General features: G+C 47.5%; 1 protein-coding gene across 1 annotated transcript in view; it reads left to right on the top strand.

Annotated features, from left to right (window-relative positions):
• Window positions 1-4,763: 4,763 nt before the first annotated feature.
• Window positions 4,764-18,941, top strand: part of syt3 (synaptotagmin III) — a 36,515-nt gene continuing 22,337 nt past the window's right edge. Inside the window, exons 1-2 of the mRNA XM_063018998.1 lie at window positions 4,764-4,816; window positions 16,068-16,837. Coding sequence (XP_062875068.1) covers window positions 16,690-16,837 — 148 coding nt within the window. The 5' untranslated portion in view covers window positions 4,764-4,816; window positions 16,068-16,689. The remainder of the gene's footprint in view (window positions 4,817-16,067; window positions 16,838-18,941) is intronic.

Here is an 18,941-nt window from a genome sequence, read left to right as displayed (position 1 = left end):
CTCATACGCTGTGTGGCAAAAGTATTCGGACGCCACGTCTAATTTCTGAATGAATGTGTTTTAGCCAGAGAGGAAATGATGAAGCATGACTGACCCACTGTGTCCTGACCTCGGGGATTTCTGGACCGAGCCGCTTGGGTGGCCCAGAGGATCGTTCCAATGGTTCGAATCCCCAGCGGTGCTATCGGCCGGTTCATTGATCATCCACATCTGTCCTCACACTGGATGGATTGATCCAAGAGGAAGTGCTAGCGTAATGAACCCCGCACGCCCTGCCAGCACGCATAAAAACAGGGTTTATACAGTAAGCTGTCATATTACTGTGGACACGGGCTGATGAGATGAGACCTGAAGCTGCTGAAGTCTGGTGAGAAGCTTCTCAGAGGAGCGACAAGGTCACCCAGAGGTCGCTCTGTGTTCATTTTACCCAACAACTCACGGTCAGGCGTCCACATACTTCTGTGTTTCCAGCAGACCTGAAGGAATCGGTGCTGCAGCTCATCTCACCGCCGAGCTTCTCCCGGTGTAATCCAATCTCAGCTCCACCGCCTAAAATTATTAGCGCACATTTCCAGAGCGTCGGCTTCCTGCTCGGGTTCTTACAGTATCTCGCTCCGCCGGGGGGGCTGCGCTGACGGGTTTTCACTTCATACGCAGCGCTGGCATCCGGACAGGACCACAGGGCGCGGTGACGGACGCCAGGACGGAAACCGGCAGCTTCAGTAGGTCGGTGTTACAGTCGGATCACCTACAAAATCGACTAAGCCAGACAGAGGGCCTGGAGGGTGCCGACGCCCTTATGAAAAGGGTAATCAGAATAGAACACGCCCATGTACCATGTACCCACCGCAACCCTGACCAGGACAAAGCAGTGGTAAAACAGACCATAAATGAATGTAAAAGAAAATAATAAAAAAACTGGAGGACAAATGGAGAAAATGCAAGAAAAGATGAATAATAAATAAATAAAATAATAATAATAAATAATACAAATAAGGCAAATACAATAATAATAATAAAGAAAGAGTAATAATAATAATAAAAATAATAATAATAATTAAAAAAAAAATAATAATAAAGAAATAATAATAATAATAATAATAAAGAAATAATATAAAAAATATTATAATAATAATTAAGAAAAAAATAATAATAAAGAAATAATAATAATAATAATATTAATAATAATTATAAAGAAATAATAAATATATAAAAAATAATAATAATAAAGAAATAAATAAATATAATAAAATAATAATAAAGAAATAATAATAATAATAATAATAAAAAAATAATAATAAAGAAAGAAATATAATAAAATAATAATAGTAAAAATTAAGAAAAATAAATAATAATAAAGAAATAATAAATATAATAATAATAGAATAACAAAGAAATACATATGATAATAATAATAATAATAATAATGAAACAAATAAAATAATAATATAATGATATTAATACTAAAATAAATAAATAATAATAATAATAATAATAATAATAAAATGAAAAAGACATGTATGAAGATGTATTTAATTTCTTTGAGCTGCTGCAGATCTCGTTTTACTCAGTACTGCAGTAATTAGCACCAAGCAGAACCAAACCAAACTGAATCTGCATTTAATAAACAGGTTGTGGGTTTAACAACGGCTCTTTGATGACAGCAGAGGTACATGTCGACCCCCGTCCAAATAAATGAGACCTTTTCAAGTCTACTTTTATAGAAGCTGCTGTGTTATAGCTGTTTAACAGGAACAACGTTACGCCTGATACTGCTGATACTGCTGATCTGTTCTGTCTAATAGAGAAAATAAAATAATAATAAATAATAATAAAGAACAGAAATGAAATCAGGACGAGCGCAGTAATCATTACAACTGAAACAGGCAAAAGAGATTCTGAACTCCTCGGTTCGAAACTTGGCATCGCCACCGGTCGCCATCTAGCGGGCATCATTGGCAGTGCCTGCAGCATACATGTCTCTGCTAGGGTGGGATGACCGGACTATGTGGGCGGGGTCTTCAAACGCTGTGTAAGGACCCAGATTAGCAGGTAGAGAGGCGCCTGTGCAGAATGCATGGGTGTAAAAGGGTTCCGCTAAGGGCTGTGCGCGGGTCGGAGGTGTGAGCAGCAATATACTCTCCTCAACTGCAATCAGGGATCCTCCAGCAGAGGGAGACAAACTGACTATGATAAAATAGGAGAAAATAGAAATAAATAGAAAAAAAAAGAGGGACCTTTGTGAGGGTGTGTCCACTCAGGCAGCTGATCCTGACTGCACCAGCTCGAGCGGGCAGCGCCACGTTGGGGACCGTCGATATTAACGTTGTTTTGTTTGCTGTAGCTGCAACAACCGCAAAGGACAAAGTGGATCAATATTTCAACACTAAATGCAGGATTATTGATTTATTGCCTTCGGGGGGGGTGCAGTCCTCCACCGTCACACAACCGAAGATACGAGGCCAGTTGCACAGCGGGTAAAGCGTCGAGATGCCCTCGTTGTGATGTTCATAAGCCTCTTCAGGTCAAATGTTTGTGAACGTGTGTTGGCGTGTGATGGATTGGCGCCCTGTTGAGGTGGGATACCAGATTGCTGTGTACCCAGTGTGAAGTGGACCCAGGCATCCCGGTGGCACAACACCGGTGGTGGAACTATTTTTTCCAAAATCATGTGGGAGCCACTTTTTAAGGGACAAAACGTCCTGGTACCGGATGCCACAGGGCTCCTTGAGACATCGGGCGGGTCTGAGCTGTCTTGACAGCATGTCGGTGGGCGGTGAAAACCTAAAAACCTAGTGGCGCAGAAGTCAGACATGTGCCCTGAGATTAGTGGAAGATTGGCGACTTTGCCCCGGACAGTGACCAAGCCGTGGTCTTAAGAGCCTAGGAGCCACAAAAAGAGACGAAGACCCATGAGCGTGCGGACGCGACGAAACGTCTCCAGAATGAATCTGACGAGCAGCCGAGCTGTATTTAGCTCATGAAACCCATCAAAATACCTACTAATGCCCTGCCAGAGCCATGAAAGCATGATCGATCGGCTCTCGGGGCAGGAGGGTCGGCGTTACCGTCTCTGCAATCAATCAAGTGACGCGAGCCAACCTTGAGCATCTCGGTGCTTCAGGGAGCAAAAGGGGGCAATTAGCGGCATAAATATAAACGTGGGGGCGCCCACAGCGTGAAATTCCCACTCGTTTGGCCTCTGACGTCTTGATTGGCGCATCATTACGCCATTATCCCAAGCCCTGCTCGACCTTGAGCGAGAACGCCATGAAGTGGAGCCAACTGGGGGCAATTCCACAAACCCAGAGTAGACCGAGGGCCCATCGTGCCCCCAGGAGTGCAATTTCTTCAGAGGTCATTTGCTGGGGGCGGGGAAACGCGAGTGCTTTCATTCAGCACAACAGAACAGAACTGACCCCATCATCCAAAGGTTGCAGGTTCAAGCCCCGACGACGACGCCCGTAATCCGTGGCCAGGAGCAGGAAATAGACGCTGTTACGATTTCACACATCGGTCCGTGCAAAACTCAAGGGCCTCAAGGGTTTTTTGTTTCTTCCTTTTGAAGTGTGACATTCACATTCTGTGATACTGACACGTGTGGAAAAGTTGGCGTTTTCAGGGCATCAAGTGACACCAATGAAAGTATTCACCTTATATTAGGAGTTCCTGAATGCTCCGATAATTCCAGGCCATTATTACACAGCAAGCTGTAAAACACGACCTCTTGATCTGTTGGTAATTAAGATAACGGACTAGTGATCAGAAGGTTGCCGGTTCAAGCCCCACCCTTCCCAACTTGGCCATAAAGGCTACCTAGTCTTTCCCAGACATAAAGACATGGTTTGAATTACGCTGGTCTGACCCTCCTAATATTTTGCCCAGTGAAACTGACACATGTGGAAGAGTTGGCGTTTTCAGGGCACTCAAGTGGCACCAATGAAAGTATTGACCTTATATTAGGAGTTTCTAAGTGCTCCGATAATACCAGGCCATCATTACACAGCAAGCTGTTTCAACCAGAGCACTGGCTTCTCACTGGTTAAGATACTGGACCAGTATTCAGAGGGTTGCTGGTTCAAGCCTGACCACTGCCAATTTGACACCACTAATGGGTCATAAAGGCTGCATAACAAGGTCTTTCCTAGACATAAAGATATGGTTCGAATTACGGGGGGATTGTGGGGGTCTGACCTTTCACACACCCTAACACTTGGACCCCTTATCCCCCCAAAGAGGTAAAAAACAACAGTTTGGGGAAGGGGGACCCCAACAGTCACATTGTAATGAATATGGATTTAGCAGACGCTTTTTATCCAAAGTGACTTAAAGCACGAGGGTTAAGGGCCTCACTCAAGGGCCCAACAGTAACAACCTGGCAGAGGTGGGCCTACGAGAGGCTGTGTAAAGAAAACGAGGGCGACTGAAGCAAGTGATGAATCACTACGCTCGCTTCGGGGAATCAATTCATTGGAGTGAATCGAGTGAATCAGCGGAATGAATCAAAAGAGCATCGGGGAGGTTGGTGGAGCTGCCGAACGGGGACGGAGCTCGTTTGGTATTCCAGGCACACGCCGGAGAGCGAGAGGAGCAGCGGGAGGAGGGAGGGAGGGTGGAGAGATTAAGAGAGAGAGAGAGCGGGAGAGAGGAAAAAAACAAGCTGTGAGAGAGAGAGAGAGAGAGAGAGAGAGAGAGAGAGAGAGAGAGAGAGGAGAGAGAGCGGGTAGCCGAGGAGGGACGATGCTTTTTCTTCTCTCCGTCTCAGTCTAGCCTTGACATCCATCCATCTCCCGCATCCTGCATCCGTCCATCCCAGGTAGAGTATGTGGACTTTTTTTGTTCCTTGCATGCACCAGGCGTCCGAGGCGGCACGATCGTAACGGGCATGACGGCGGGCGCAGAAAGGCTGGAGGATTCAGGCGACCGGGACGCGTTCGGATCTGCGTTTTCGCTCCGTGCTTTCGTTCGACCGGCGCTGCGTCTGAGACGGCGAGCTGTGTTTTATAGTCGTTTGATTTATGAGTGTGTGCGTGCGAGCATGCACGTGCACGGTGCTCGTGAGGAATTATGGCACGCCGACGGGAAGCTTGGCTCCCGGACGTGCGCCGCGAGAGGTAGCGTGAAGAGATCGGCGTGTCCGAGACGTGTCCGCGTCCCGTTCCCATCCCGAGCGCTCAGGCGTGGAGGACGGATCCTCGTTTCCGTCCCTGCGACCGTGTGGTTCTCCGGAGTGGAAGTGCAGCGCACGATTCCCCCCGGACCAGGATGACGTTGATGAGTAGAGCGCCGTGTGTGTGTGTGTGTGAGAGACGCCCAGACGGCCTTCTTTCTATCCGTCTCTCCGCTCCACGATCTTATCGATAATTTAGATGGAAGGATGGAGCGAGAGCGGGGCGAGATCAAGCGCCACAGAGAGCGAGAGAGGAACCGGATTTTGTCAAAATTATGTGGACGCCTGACCGTGAGCTCGCTGGACATCCAGTTTTAAAACCATGGGGACCAACATGGAGTTATAATCTCCAAACATCACCCCCCCTTCCCCACCGCCCTTTCTGCAAGGCCTATCATAAGATTTCGGAGTGTGTCTGTGAGAATTTGTTCCCTTTAAGCTCAGAGTGCTTTAAGGTGTCCGGTGCTGAGGCGACACAACAAAGGTGTTCAGTAGGTTGAGGTCTGGGCTCCGTGCTCCACTACTGAGTTTTGCTTTGTGTATGTTTCTGAGTCGACCAGGGGTGTGTAAACTTTCGCTGTTCCATCCTGGTCAGGGTCGTGGTGGGCTCTGTCCCCCAACCCCCCTATTCCCGGAAACAGTGGGTGCAAGGCAGGAGCACAATTTGGACCATCAGCAGTTGAGGGAAGTTGTAGCCTAGTGGTTAAGGTACAGGACTAGTAATCAGGAGGTTGCTGGTTCAAGTCCCACCATGGCCAGGTTGCTGTTGTTGGGCTCTTGAGCAAGGCCCTTAACCCTCAATTGTTTCGACCATATATTGCCACTGTACTGTAAGTGGCTTTGGATAAAAGCGTCCGCTAAATGCCGAAAATGTCAATGTAAACGTTAAGGTACTAGACTAGTCCTCAGAAGGTTGCTGGTTCAAGCCCCAAGTCTCAAGTCACTTTGGACAAACGGCACAAATGTGAGCGTCTGTCTAGGCGCCCCGCAGGCCGACAGCACAGCCTGATTCATTTCTGCGCCCGTTCCTCTTCTGTGACTGAATGACTGGAACTCGTGCAGCTCTTATATGAGACGTGATCGACTACACACTGTGACTTCTCTGTGCCCGTATAAACAGAGCTGCTTTGATTACACGAGTCCTAAGTAATGGAACAGTGGTTTCAGGTTCAGGATGGGAGGAAGTTCGTCCAGTTAATCAGAAGCGTCAGTGTGAAGCTCGCTCGACCTCGGACTGTCAGGTTTTAATTCACGGTGGTTCTTGAATCTCACCGAACCGTCCTGGGACCAGTTTATAAAGCAGACGTCCAGTCACTGGTGGGTCCGGCTATGACGGCACCACTGACCATTACCAAGACATCAAACAAAACAAAGCGCTGGGCATTAGGGGCCCAGAAACATGATAGATACTAATGTGTGTGTGTGTGTGTGTGTGTGTGTGTGTGAGGGGACCAGCAGGGTGAAACACACACCCAGGTTAATGGGGGGAGGGGAGGGATGATGAAGTCAAAATCGTCCATCACAGGATGTGGAATTGTGTCCCGCTGTAATGCTCACATGGAAAAAAGCAAGAACCAGTGCGGTTCTGGAACCCAAAACGGTTCCAGAACAGTTCTGGTTCTGGACTCGGTTCCAGAGCAGTTCCAGAACGGTTCTGTGCTTATTCACTGAATAACTGGTGCTGTTCTGACCCCATAACCTTGCTGGTCCGGAACCTGCGACCCGCAAACGACCGACAGGTCAAAAGTAATTGGACGCTTGCACGTGAGCTTGTTGGACCACCAATTTCAGCCGCTCCTCTGTGAAAAACTTCTCACAATACTCTTACAAGAAGTGTGTCTGTGTATGGGAATTTGTGCCCGAGTGGGGCTGAGGTCAGGGCTCATGTCATGCTGGAACGGGAAGGGACCTTCCCTAAACTGTTGCTGCAAAGTTGGATGCATAGAATTTTTCATACATAATTAATTTAGGATCTCATTGGCATGTTTTTCACTTGCACTGCACATTACAGAGGTTTCCTGAATCTTTTGATAATATTTTGCACTGTAGAGGGTAAAACACCTCAAATCCTGGTAACTCAAGGATTTAAGAAACACTGGTCTCAAAGTATCAGGGCCGACAGCACCGCCAAGATTCAAACCCGGATCTCACCGGTGGTGCACTAGCGTAACAGACCGCTGCGTCACCCAAGCCTCGTATGTTAGACCACGGCTGATTGTTTTAGAGCCGACGTCCCAAGCTTGTGGGTTCGAATCTCAGCTCTGCTCAGGACCGCCCGGGTGACTATACGGACAAAGATTGGCTCGTCTGGGGGAGGGAGGGTCGTCAGGATTCCTCATAAGTGCTGCAGTTACGACCTCTGCTGGCTAAATAGTGGCGCTGCACAGAGACGGGGGATAACGGAGATCAGTGCGCTACTCTCCGTGCGCGATACGGATCTCCATATAAACAGAAAGAAGTGGTTGGCTGTGTCACGTGTTATGGTGTGTGTTAGTTAAGGCTCTCCTCAGTCAGGACTGGAGGGCTGCAGCAATAGAGATGAAATACGATCAGGGAATTGGATACGACTAAACAGGGAGGTATATTGGGGGAAAAATGTGTAATTTTTGATTATTCGCCACCAACTCCCCCCCAGCCCCACCACGCCCGTATGGCGGCCCCGTCTCAATAATGCATCACTTATACCTTGATATATGGACACATCACACAATTCCCTGAACATCCAGCATCATAAGCACCACACACACGCACACACACACACACACACACACACACACACACACACACACACATGCTTTATCATCCACCCTCATGAATAAAACACACACTGGCTAACACATCTATTCTCATCATACACAAACCGTACCGGCCCGGGACACGCCGCAGAGATGCGCCACAGAGCCTCGTATATCAAACGACAACTCTTCCACGCTTAGTTCTGCCCTGTGAAAAAGTAAGTGCCCCCTCCTCCTGATCGCCCTTTTATTTATCACACTGCTGGCTTCTAGAAACAGAGCGTAACAACACACAGAGGAAACCGCACAACAACACAGTCAGAAGGGCATGGGTTCGATTCCCTGGTCAGGGTCCAGGGTCCTTCCTGCGGGAGCTCCGGTTTCCTCCTACAAGTCTATAGATTACAGAACTCACACACACACACACAAGCTCAGACACACACACACACACAAGCTCAGACACACACACAAGTTCAAATACACACAGGCTCTCTCTCTCACACACACAAGCTTAAAACACACACAAGCTCAAACACACACAAGCACACACACAAGCTCACACACGAGCTCAAACACACACACACACACACACACACACACACAAGCTCAAACACGAGCTCAGACACACACACATGAACACACACACATGCTTTAACACACAAGCTCACACACGAGCTCAAACACACACACACACACACACACACACAAGCTCAAACACACATAAGCTCCAACACACACAGACACAAGCTCAGACACACACACAAGCTCAAACACGAGCTCAGACACACACACATGAACACACACACAAGCTTTAACACACAAGCTCTCTCACACACACACAAGCTCAGACACACACACACACAAGCTTAAACACACACTAACATACACACACACAGACACAAAAGCTTAGACACACAAGCTCAGACACACACACACAAGCTCAAATACACACAAGCACACACACACACAAGTTTAAACACACACAAAAGCTGAAATACACACAAGCTCACACACACACACACACACACACACACACACACAAGCTCAAACACACACACACACACAAGTTTAAACACACACACAAGCTCAAATACACACAAGCTCAAATACACACAAGCACACACACACACACACACACACAAGTTTAAACACACACAAAAGCTCAAATACACACAAGCTCAAACACACACACACAAGCTCAAATACACATAAGTTTAAACACACACATGAGCTCAAACACACACAGATGAGCCCAAATGCACACACAAGCTTAAATCCGCCTCAGAAACACAGTGATGTACCTACACATGAAACACACACGCACACACACGCACACACACGCACACACACGTCACTCAGTTATAGCATGCCCCTGACAGTGAAACGATCTCCGTCTGTGTGTCCACGGTGAGGAGATGAGACCTGGTGCCGCCCTCAGTACACGTTCAGTTCTTCTCCTGCTGGAGTCCATCAGTGCTGCCCTGATGCCCGATCACGTACGCCATCACGCCCGTCTGATGCCCTGCCAGGTCATTCAGTCGTACAGCTGAGATTCGAACCGCTGCAGTACTTATCTTATGTCACGGTCACATGCGTAAGCAGATAAATATGATTTAACCTTGATTTAACGTTTTACCTTCCAATAAATCATCACTGTGAGCACGAATGCTTAGCGTAGCATGTTTACTGTTGAGTCTGATACCATTACATGTAGCGCTCAAGCACCTCACATGGGCAAAAGTATTGGGACGCCCCTTCTAACTGTTGAATTCATGCGTTTCAGCTTTACCAGTTGCTAACAAGTGTAATAAAGCACTTAAATGAAGGAAATTAAACTTGTAAAAAGTGTAGAAAATTGGAACATTTTAAATAATTAAAAATAGAAGTTTTTTATTTTTATTTTACATTTTCTGCACTTGTTATATTTTAAAACGTTTCTATTTTTTATATAAATATTAATATAAATATATATACATATTTTGTCCATTAACGTGGGCAGTCACAGAAGCATTTCACTGCCTGTTGTGCTGGGTATGACTGTGTCTATGTGACAACTGAACTTTTAATTTGATTTACTTTGAAATGACATGCTTTCAACATTGCAGCAACAGTTTAGGAAAGGTCCTCTGTGTCATCTGTGCACAAAGCAAGCTCTATAAAGACATGAGGACATGAGGAAAAGCTTGTTTTAAAGAAACTCAGAGTTTTGATCCATTTCTTTTTGAAACGGGATGTAGAGCCAGGTGTCAGGTGTCCAAATACTTTTGGCTATGTAGTGCTCTACTGTACAGGACTCACGACTGAAGTCGAATAAACACTTTAGGAAACGACCCAGACACGATATTAACTCCAACAAGCAACCGTAACGCAGCTAATACAACAACTCGTTCAATAGTTCAGCATTTATATCGTCGTTTTAATTCATTTATACATTTTATTTCATGCTGATGTAAAGAAAAACTAATAATATATACATTTAACTCTTACCTGAAGTGTGAGGGTGACAAATTATCTCCGCAAATTCAACACAAACGAGACGATGCGAATAAAAGCAAGTTTCAATAAACGTCAATGAAACAGCGCCACCACGCGGAGGGATCCTGGAACTACGGTTACCGAATGTCATGTAGATATTTATTTATTTATTAGGATTTTAAGGTCATATTTTACACACTGGTTACATTATGGACAATTTCGTATCTCCAGAGAACATGCAAACTTCACTCAGAAAGGACCCGGACCACTCCACCTGGGGATCGAATCCAGGACCTTCTCGCTGTGAGGCGACAGTGCTACCCACCGAGCCACCATAAAATGAGTTTATACAGAACCTTATTTTATACATTTTACATTTATTTGTATTTGTAAAGGGTGGCTGGGGGGTAGCACTGTTGCATCACAGGAAGAAGGTTCTGGGTTCGAGTCCCAGGTCCTTTCTGTGTGGAGTTTGCATGTTCTCCCCGTGTCTGTGTGGGTTTCCTCCGGGAGCTCCATTTTCAAGATAATTGGAGATGCTAAATTGAGTTGGTTGAAGGGCTCTGGGTTGATCTTGTTAACTTGTCCATATTAGTCAGACCCTAGTGACCAGGTAGTTACTCCTTACACAAGATTCATCAGTTCAAGTTTTAATATCTAACACAGTCATGGACAAATTAGTGTCTCCAATTCACCTGACTCCACATAGAAAGGACCCGGACCGCTCCACCTGGGAATCAAACCCAGGACCTTCTCGTTGTGAGGCGACAGTGCTACCCACTGAGCCAGTGGATAGCACTGTCACCTCACAGCAAAAAGGTCCTGGGTTCGAGTCCCAGGTCCTTTCTGTGTGAAGTTTGCATGTTCTCCCTGTGTGTGTGTGGGTTTCCTCCTGGTGCTCCAGTTTCTTCCCACAGTCCAAAAACATACAGTCAGGAAACTTGGAGATACTAAAATGAGCTGGTTGGGCGTCTAACAAGGATGCGCTCTAGTTCACTCTCACTGGACAGAGACTGACCGGGTAGAACTTGAATCTTTGGCTGGACCTTTTATCACAGCAGGGTTGGATAAAAGCTGAAATCTGTGGATCTTCTGGGTTGAACTTGTTAACTTGCCACCACAACAATCCTCACCAGGTCTGTAATATCGATATTGGTGTCCAGATTAGTGGTACAACGTCCATACTGGTCAGACCCTAGATATGACACATGGTGCTGAGGACATGTATGGCTTGTATTTAACTCCAGGGACGGATTTCACTTTCCCAAACACACTTGTCATGTCAGGAGGGCACATGGGTACACGGAACCAATCTAAGCCTCGACTCGTACCTAAGCTGTCGGCACAGTCCGTTAACAGTGAAGGAAAAACGGCCGAGGGAAGAAGGAAAAACCCGGTTAGGTTATTTACGCCGGGCCTCGCTGGAAAACCGTTCCGCCGTCATCGATCCTGCGAGACGTCTGGCACGGCGTAGAATCAGATTTAGCAGGAGGGCATGGAAAAAAAAAACAGGACCGAAACAAAAACAAGCCCCAGAGATCAGGTGGTGAAGAAATCGGCAGCGTGGAGTTTCCACAAAAGCAGCAGTGCAGCGTGACGGTATGGTAGAAACATCCTGTTAGATAAGCGTAATGGATTAGCGCGCTGTCAGTCGCAGCGTTCCGGATCATAACAGGAGAACCACCAGCCTTCGTTTCCGATTTGCCGCCTCAGTCGCGTATTTCGCTTTCGGTCAGGATTTAAGAGGGACCTGAGAGGAACTGATGGATGCGGGTGATTTTTTGTGCTCCAGGTACCACTAATAGTGGTAGCCTAGTGGGTAGAGCTATCGACTGAAAGGTTGAGAATTTGAATCCCAGCTTTGCCATTCAGCCACTGCTGGGCCCCTGAGCAAGGCCCTTAAACCTCTCAGCTCCAGGGGCGTCGTACAACGGCTGATTTCATTGTACTGTACATCTGTGTGGCGGCACGGTGGCTCGGTGGGTAGCACTGTCGCCTCACAGCAAGAAGGTCCTGGGTTTGATCCCCAGGCAGGAAGTTTGCATGTTCTCCCTGTGTCTGCGTGGGTTTCCTCTGGGAGCTCCGGTTTCCTCCCACAGTCGAAAAACATGCAATCAGGTTAATTGGAGACACTAAATTGCCTGTGAATGTCTGCCCTGCGATGGACTGGTGCCCCGTCCAGGGTGTTACTGTGTGCCTTGCGCCCATTGAAAAGCTGGGATAGGCTCCAGCACTCCCCTGTACAGATAAGTGGTTAAGAAAGTGAGTGAGTGAGTGAGTGAGTGAGTGTACATCTGTGTATATATATATGGCAAATAAAGGCGTTCTATTCATCGTGCCCGCTAGGGGGCGCCGAGTCGACCGGTAGCAGAGCTGAGATTCGAACCCAAAGAGTCCAGAGTCTCTGGTGTGCATCATCTGAGTGATTTAATCTTGGTTTCTAGTCTTGTTCTTTACATACATCGATCTCTCTGGATTCTCTGAATCTTTTGATCATGTTAAATCAGAAGGTCTGGCTCACAGTCAACGTTCCAATTCATCCCAAAGTCTTTTAATCTAATTGCGGTCTGGATTTTCTGCAGGCCAGTGGAGTTCCTCCTCACCAAACTCTGTCAAATGTCTTTATAGGCCTGGCTTTGTGCGCACCAGCGCATTCACTCGGGATCGATGACGGACCTTCCTTTGATTAAACAGGAAGTTGCTGTTTGAATGTAGTCCAGTGTGTACCTGTTAAACCTCAAACCCCCCGATATCATCGATTCCTTTCCTCAGATGGTGTTTGATAACGGTGCTAAAATGGATCTGGTGCCTCGGGCAGAAACAGAACTTATTCACTGTTTGGACAAAAGTATTGGGACGCCCTTTAATGAACGAGCCGTCGGTGTCGGTGTCGGGATCTGCCGCGTTTTACAGCCGAGTTTTCATCACGTTGTGGGATTGAATGATGTCGGACGTTCGTGCAGTATGATTGGACGTTGACCCTGCTGGTGACCGGACCGGCTGCGGTGTGATTGGACGGTGACCTCAGCGGTTCCCGGGTCCCAGCTGCAGTGTATTGCTTTTTTCCGGAGGATATTGAACCGGCGAGAGGGTTCGGGTTTCAGAGACGCGGCGCGGATTTGGATTTAGTAACGTGACTATTCGGAATGGGGGGGGGGGATGGTTTTCCTGTAAAAACAAAAAAAGGAAACCCTCCCCCCTGTAAGTCTCACATTCGGTGAAGAAATGTCCTCGTTTTAAGGACGTATTTGTCTGTCATACATATTAGAAAACGCTGCAAGACTATCAGTCGGCCCGGCGGCTACACAGACGCAATTGGCTGTGTGTCTGTAGGGGGAGGGACAGCCACTGAAACAGGGTTTGTCGTTGCCGGATCAGCAGGGGGCGGCTGATCCGTACGGGATACTGCACCCTATGAGGCCAGTGAACAGTACGAGCACTAAGCGCATTTGGGATGAATTGGGAGCCCATGCTCAAGCGTCCACATACTTCTGGCTGTGTAATCTACGTCACCAGTCATTAAACCAGTAAATAGGAAGAGTTTGGAATCTGGCAAGAGTTAACGCTCAATAAAGCTCTCGCGTGTGAGAAGTGGGACACCGAGGGGAACAAATGAGGGGGAACAAACGCACCCCGAATTTAACAGCAAGCAAAACAAACGACCTGAAATAAAACCTACCGGATCTTCCTCCACCACCTGTGCCGGCACTGTTCTGGCCAAGGAGAGCCACAGACTATCACCCTCCCCCTCCGACATGTGTGGTATGAAACATTAACACATATAAGCAGCTGCTAACATCTGTAATAAATTGCTTTTATAATAAAACGATTTGCTTTATATGCTTGATAAACAGCTCTGGAATGAACCGGAGCATCAACTGAGACATGGGCACAAATAACGCCGTAAAAGAGCGGCTCCTGTTAAAGCTGCTATTCTGTCCAACAAGCTAATAGTCAGGTGTCCGAATCTTCCACTCTTTATTTTCTTATTTACCTGGATCTTGACCGAGCGTCCACATATCGTCCTGTCGTTTCCCTGTATAGCCGTGTTCGTTTCCTCCTGCTCTTCCTCCTCTCGTCTGTCCATCACTACGATTCCTCATTAGCATTCTCAGCCTTCTCCGTCTCTCGATTCGTTTTCGGTCTCTCCGTCGCTGGCGTCTATCGCTGGCGTCTCTCCAGGCCGCCCGGTGCCAGGCGTCCATCTCTCACTCTGAGCCACGCAGCGTTTTAGAGTCGAACTCGGACAGATTTACTGATCCTGCGATGGAAGCGAGAAGCTTTTTAATGCGCTAATCTCCAGCTCGTTTGTGCGGCGGACAGAACGTCCAGACGGGCCGAGACGGACCGAGACGGACCTGCATTTTTTCGAGTGAGAGAGTCTGTCTGATTAATTGATAACTGGGGACACTTTAGAGACCGGGGGTCTGGGTTCGATTCCCCGTGTCTGTGAGTTTTCCTCCTGATGTTCCGGTTTCCTCCCACAAGTCCACACACACGCAGTGTGTGTGTGTATGTGTGTGTGTGTGTGTGTGTTAGCCGAACATGTCCATGCAGACGCCTGACCGGCTGATAGCACTGTTGATCTCTACATTTATATTTGTGGCACTTAGCAAAGAGACTGAATATATTTCAAGCAACTGAGAGTTAGGGGCCTTGCTCAGGGGTCCAACAGCTTGAACTGGCAACCTTCTGATTACTAGTTCAGTGCCTTAACTGCTAAGCTACAACTGGGGAGTTTATATAGTAGGATGTGAGGTACAAATTAGTTCTGCTGTGGTCCTTCCCCAAACTTTATGTCTGTCTTTAATCCAGCTGCCGTTAATCTGGGACAAAAGTCTTGAACCGAGTCTCATCTTGTCTCATCTCGTCTCGTCTTATTATGTCTCATCTCTTCTAATTTTGTCTTATTTTGCCTGGTCTTATCTCCTCTAATTTTGTCTTGTCTCGTCTCATCTTTATTGTCTTGTCTCATCTTGTCTCGTCTTATCTCGTCTCATCTTGTATTATTTTATTTTGTCTCATCTCGTCTTGTCTTATTTTGTCTTGTCTTGTCTCGTCTTGTCTTATTTTGTCTCGTCTTGTCTTATTTTGTCTTGTCTTGTCTCGTCTTGTCTTATATTGTCTCATTTCATTTTGTCTTGTCTCATTTTGTCTCATCTCGTCCTGTCTCGTCTCGTCTCCGCACTCGCAGCCTTGAGCGGCTGATAAATGGGAGCGTTGGGACGATAGCTGGAAAAGAAACTTCACAGGAGAGCGAGGCGCTGGGTCGTAGGCAGGTGTTCGGGTTTTATTATTAGCGCGCCCCGCTCTCACTAGGTTAGCCCCGTGGCGAGACGCGAACCCAGCGAGGAGGGTAAAAGAAGAGAAGAACAGAGAGAGGCGTAGGTGGGGCGTCGACCTCGTTTCTTCAGACTAAATGAGCTCGGGGCGAAGCAGCCCTGCCGACCGAGATCTCTCAGATGGAGCCGGTCTGACACGCAGACAAATTACCCGCGCTGGCTCTCTGCGGCCGGGAACGCTAGCAACGACGGCTAAACGATTAGCAGGTGCTAGCTCAGCGTTTAACATACCAGCAATCAGAAGGTTGTTGTTTCAAGCCCCACCCCCTCACCCCGCTTAACCTCTTATTTCTTGCTTTGTGTTCGGTCGATGTTCTTGAACCTTGTTTATTGTGATCCATGTAGACAACAAGATCCCTCAGGAACCAGGACGGACGACCCATAATCCAGCTCGGCTCTGACAGACCGAATCGGAACACCTACGGCCAGAAATATCCGCAGGATAAACAGGACAGCTCTAACCACGAGAGAGCGAACCAGGAGACGAGAACGAGAGAACGTCTCCACCATGACGAGGACTCCTGAGCCTCGGCACCACCTTAAAATATGTAAATAAATAAACTCTGATCAGCGAATGTCGACTCTTCAGCTTCTGCTTTTATTTTTTTCTTCCTCCCGGCCGAGAAACCCGGCGGAAGATTGAGCGCCGCGCCCGGGGCGACGGTCATGGCATCCAGGTGCTGTAATTAAACTAAGTGGCTCCGGATCGTCTCCCAAAAAGCGCCGTGGAGTCCAGGAGCTGCGCCTGAGCCGGCTAACCAACCCACGCTGTCACTCGGAAGGATGAGCGTGGCTCGCCAAACCCATGGACGCACTTTAATTAACTAAGTGGTCCGACGGAAAGGGCGTGGTCTTCAGAAGCGTTCCCGAGAACAGCCTCGTCCGGTCGGCGTCGGGTGGCTGAGGGCCGTACAGCGGCCGGCGGAGTTTTTCGGAGGGGGGCGCGGAGTGCGATGCGGATTGGAGGATGTCGGGGGACTGGGAAGAAGACCTGTGCAAGAAGGCGCTGCTGCTGGTGGAGGAGCTGTGCTTCAACGTGGGCGGTCAGAGTCAAAGCGCCAGCTGCCAGGAGTTCAGCCACATGATGAGGGGGAGCAACGGACAGATAAACACAGGTAACGCCACCTTTACATCCCACCGGGGGGCGCTGTTTTGCATGTTCCACAATTCCCGATCGTATTTCACCTTCACTCTGACATGTGTGCAGTACCAACCGCTTCTCTTCACCCGCACTACAAAACATACTTATAAATATATATAAATATACTGATCTGGTCCCACTGTGGGTTACAAGACGTAGCGTAAAGCCTCCACAAGAAGGCGTTTGCGCACATGTTCATTTCTTTACCATGTGCCTATTAAAATTTTATTTCGTTTATTTAATTATAACTATTTTTATCTGTGACCCGTTTTTTTCGGCTCATGACCCACCTAAAGTTTTAAAACCCCTGATCTCGGCCATCCCGGGAGTAAGAGGAGCGCGTCCTAATTTCGTCAGACCTGTGGCGGCGAGGGCTGTGTGTTAATCATGGAGAAACTAGCGCAGCGGTATGGGGGTGGAGACTTTTTCTTATGCACGGCATGCCTTCTGCTTCAGCGCATGTTCTGCTCTGCTGCAGCTATTAGCGCAGTCATTAGCGCACAGCAGCAGGGAAAAAAGGCTGCAAACGACGCAGCATTCCATCCCACGTTCCTTACCGAACATCAGATCATAATAAGAGGGACTGGATCTGAGAGTCTTTTAACAACTGGAATGGTTTAAGTTCAAAACTGTATGGAACGAGGCTCATTAGCCAGTGAATTAGCCAGTGAGTCACGTTTAAGAGATGCGTCCTTCTGCGTTGCCACTGTTGGCCAGCAGAGGGGGCATGGAGGCGCCTTGTTCATCCGCTCCATGTGGAAGTTCTTCTATATATCACAGTTTCTTCCTCTCACACTTGCTTTTGGGGTTTTGGGGAACTCACCCCAGTGTGGTGGTGTTTGGGGGAACTGCCCCCTAGAGGTGGCGAGGTGGCCTGATGTCCCTTTTTTGAATCCACAATATATGCGAGGTGCACCAGTTAGTGGTGCAATCACATGTTCAAAACACAACACGTGCCGGTCAGTGTGCAGGAAGAGGGCGGGGGCATGTGACCATGATCGGGTTGAGGTGGTTACTAGCAGCGTGTATCGTCCTCTACCTTCATGAACAGACTGGTGCATTAACCTAGTGTGTGTGTGTGTGTGTGTGTGTGTGTGATTCGTGTCTGATTCAGCGTCCGCTCCTATCAGTTTCCATTCCTCTCGCCGCTGCTTCCTCCTTCTTTTCTCATTTTTCAATTTCCTTTAATCTGCTTCACCCCGCTGCTCTCTCTCTCTCTCTCTCTCTCTCTCTCTCTCTCTCTCTCTCCGCCTCTCTGCCCCCGTCCATCCACACCCCACACCCCTCACCCCACACCCCTCTCGGTGCCCCTCGTATTTCACGCTTCTTCCACGTCACCCCGTTATTTCTATATTTTAATCAGATTGTTCACTAAAAGTAATGAATGAATGAACGAATGAATTACCGCCTTCATTTATCACATATACGTGTACACTCTGTTTTACCACCTCTTTACTGATTCACTGAACGATTCACTATCTGATTCATTATTCGATTCACCGAACAATTCACTATCCAATTTACAATACGATTCACTGTCCGATTCAGTTCCTTTCTTCATTCATTGTCTAATTCACTATGGAGCTGTCCGATTCACTGTCCGATTCACTGTCCAGTTTACTGTCCGATTCACTGTCTAATTCACTGTCTGATTCACGGTCTGATTCACTGAACAATTCACTGTCCGATTCAATGTCCAATTCACTGTCTGATTTACTCTTCAATTTAGGGTGGCCAGATTCATAGTAACAAAAAGGAGGACATTACACCCCAAAATGCCGGACATTACACCAAGTAAGGAAGTCCGTTCCTCGCTGCCTCAAAAGTTTACTTTTTGGCATTTTCACCGCGTTCCTGATCATGAGAGCTGAGTGCTGACTCAGGTAGAGGTGTTTACAGCTTAGAGCAGGCGGGCGAAATTTAACCACCCAATCACAGACTAGCATTTAGAGGGCGGACCTTCTCCGATTGGCCAGTGGTAGCTCTATAAGGAGTCAAATGAGGCTGTTAAACCAATGAAATACAAAGCATTTGTTTTGACATGTACCTGAGCCAATGGCAAATAATATTGATCAAAA

This window comes from Trichomycterus rosablanca, chromosome 22 (assembly GCF_030014385.1).
Source record: "Trichomycterus rosablanca isolate fTriRos1 chromosome 22, fTriRos1.hap1, whole genome shotgun sequence".
NCBI classification, from domain to species: domain Eukaryota; kingdom Metazoa; phylum Chordata; class Actinopteri; order Siluriformes; family Trichomycteridae; genus Trichomycterus; species Trichomycterus rosablanca.
This window is presented reverse-complemented; position numbering and strand designations above follow the sequence as displayed.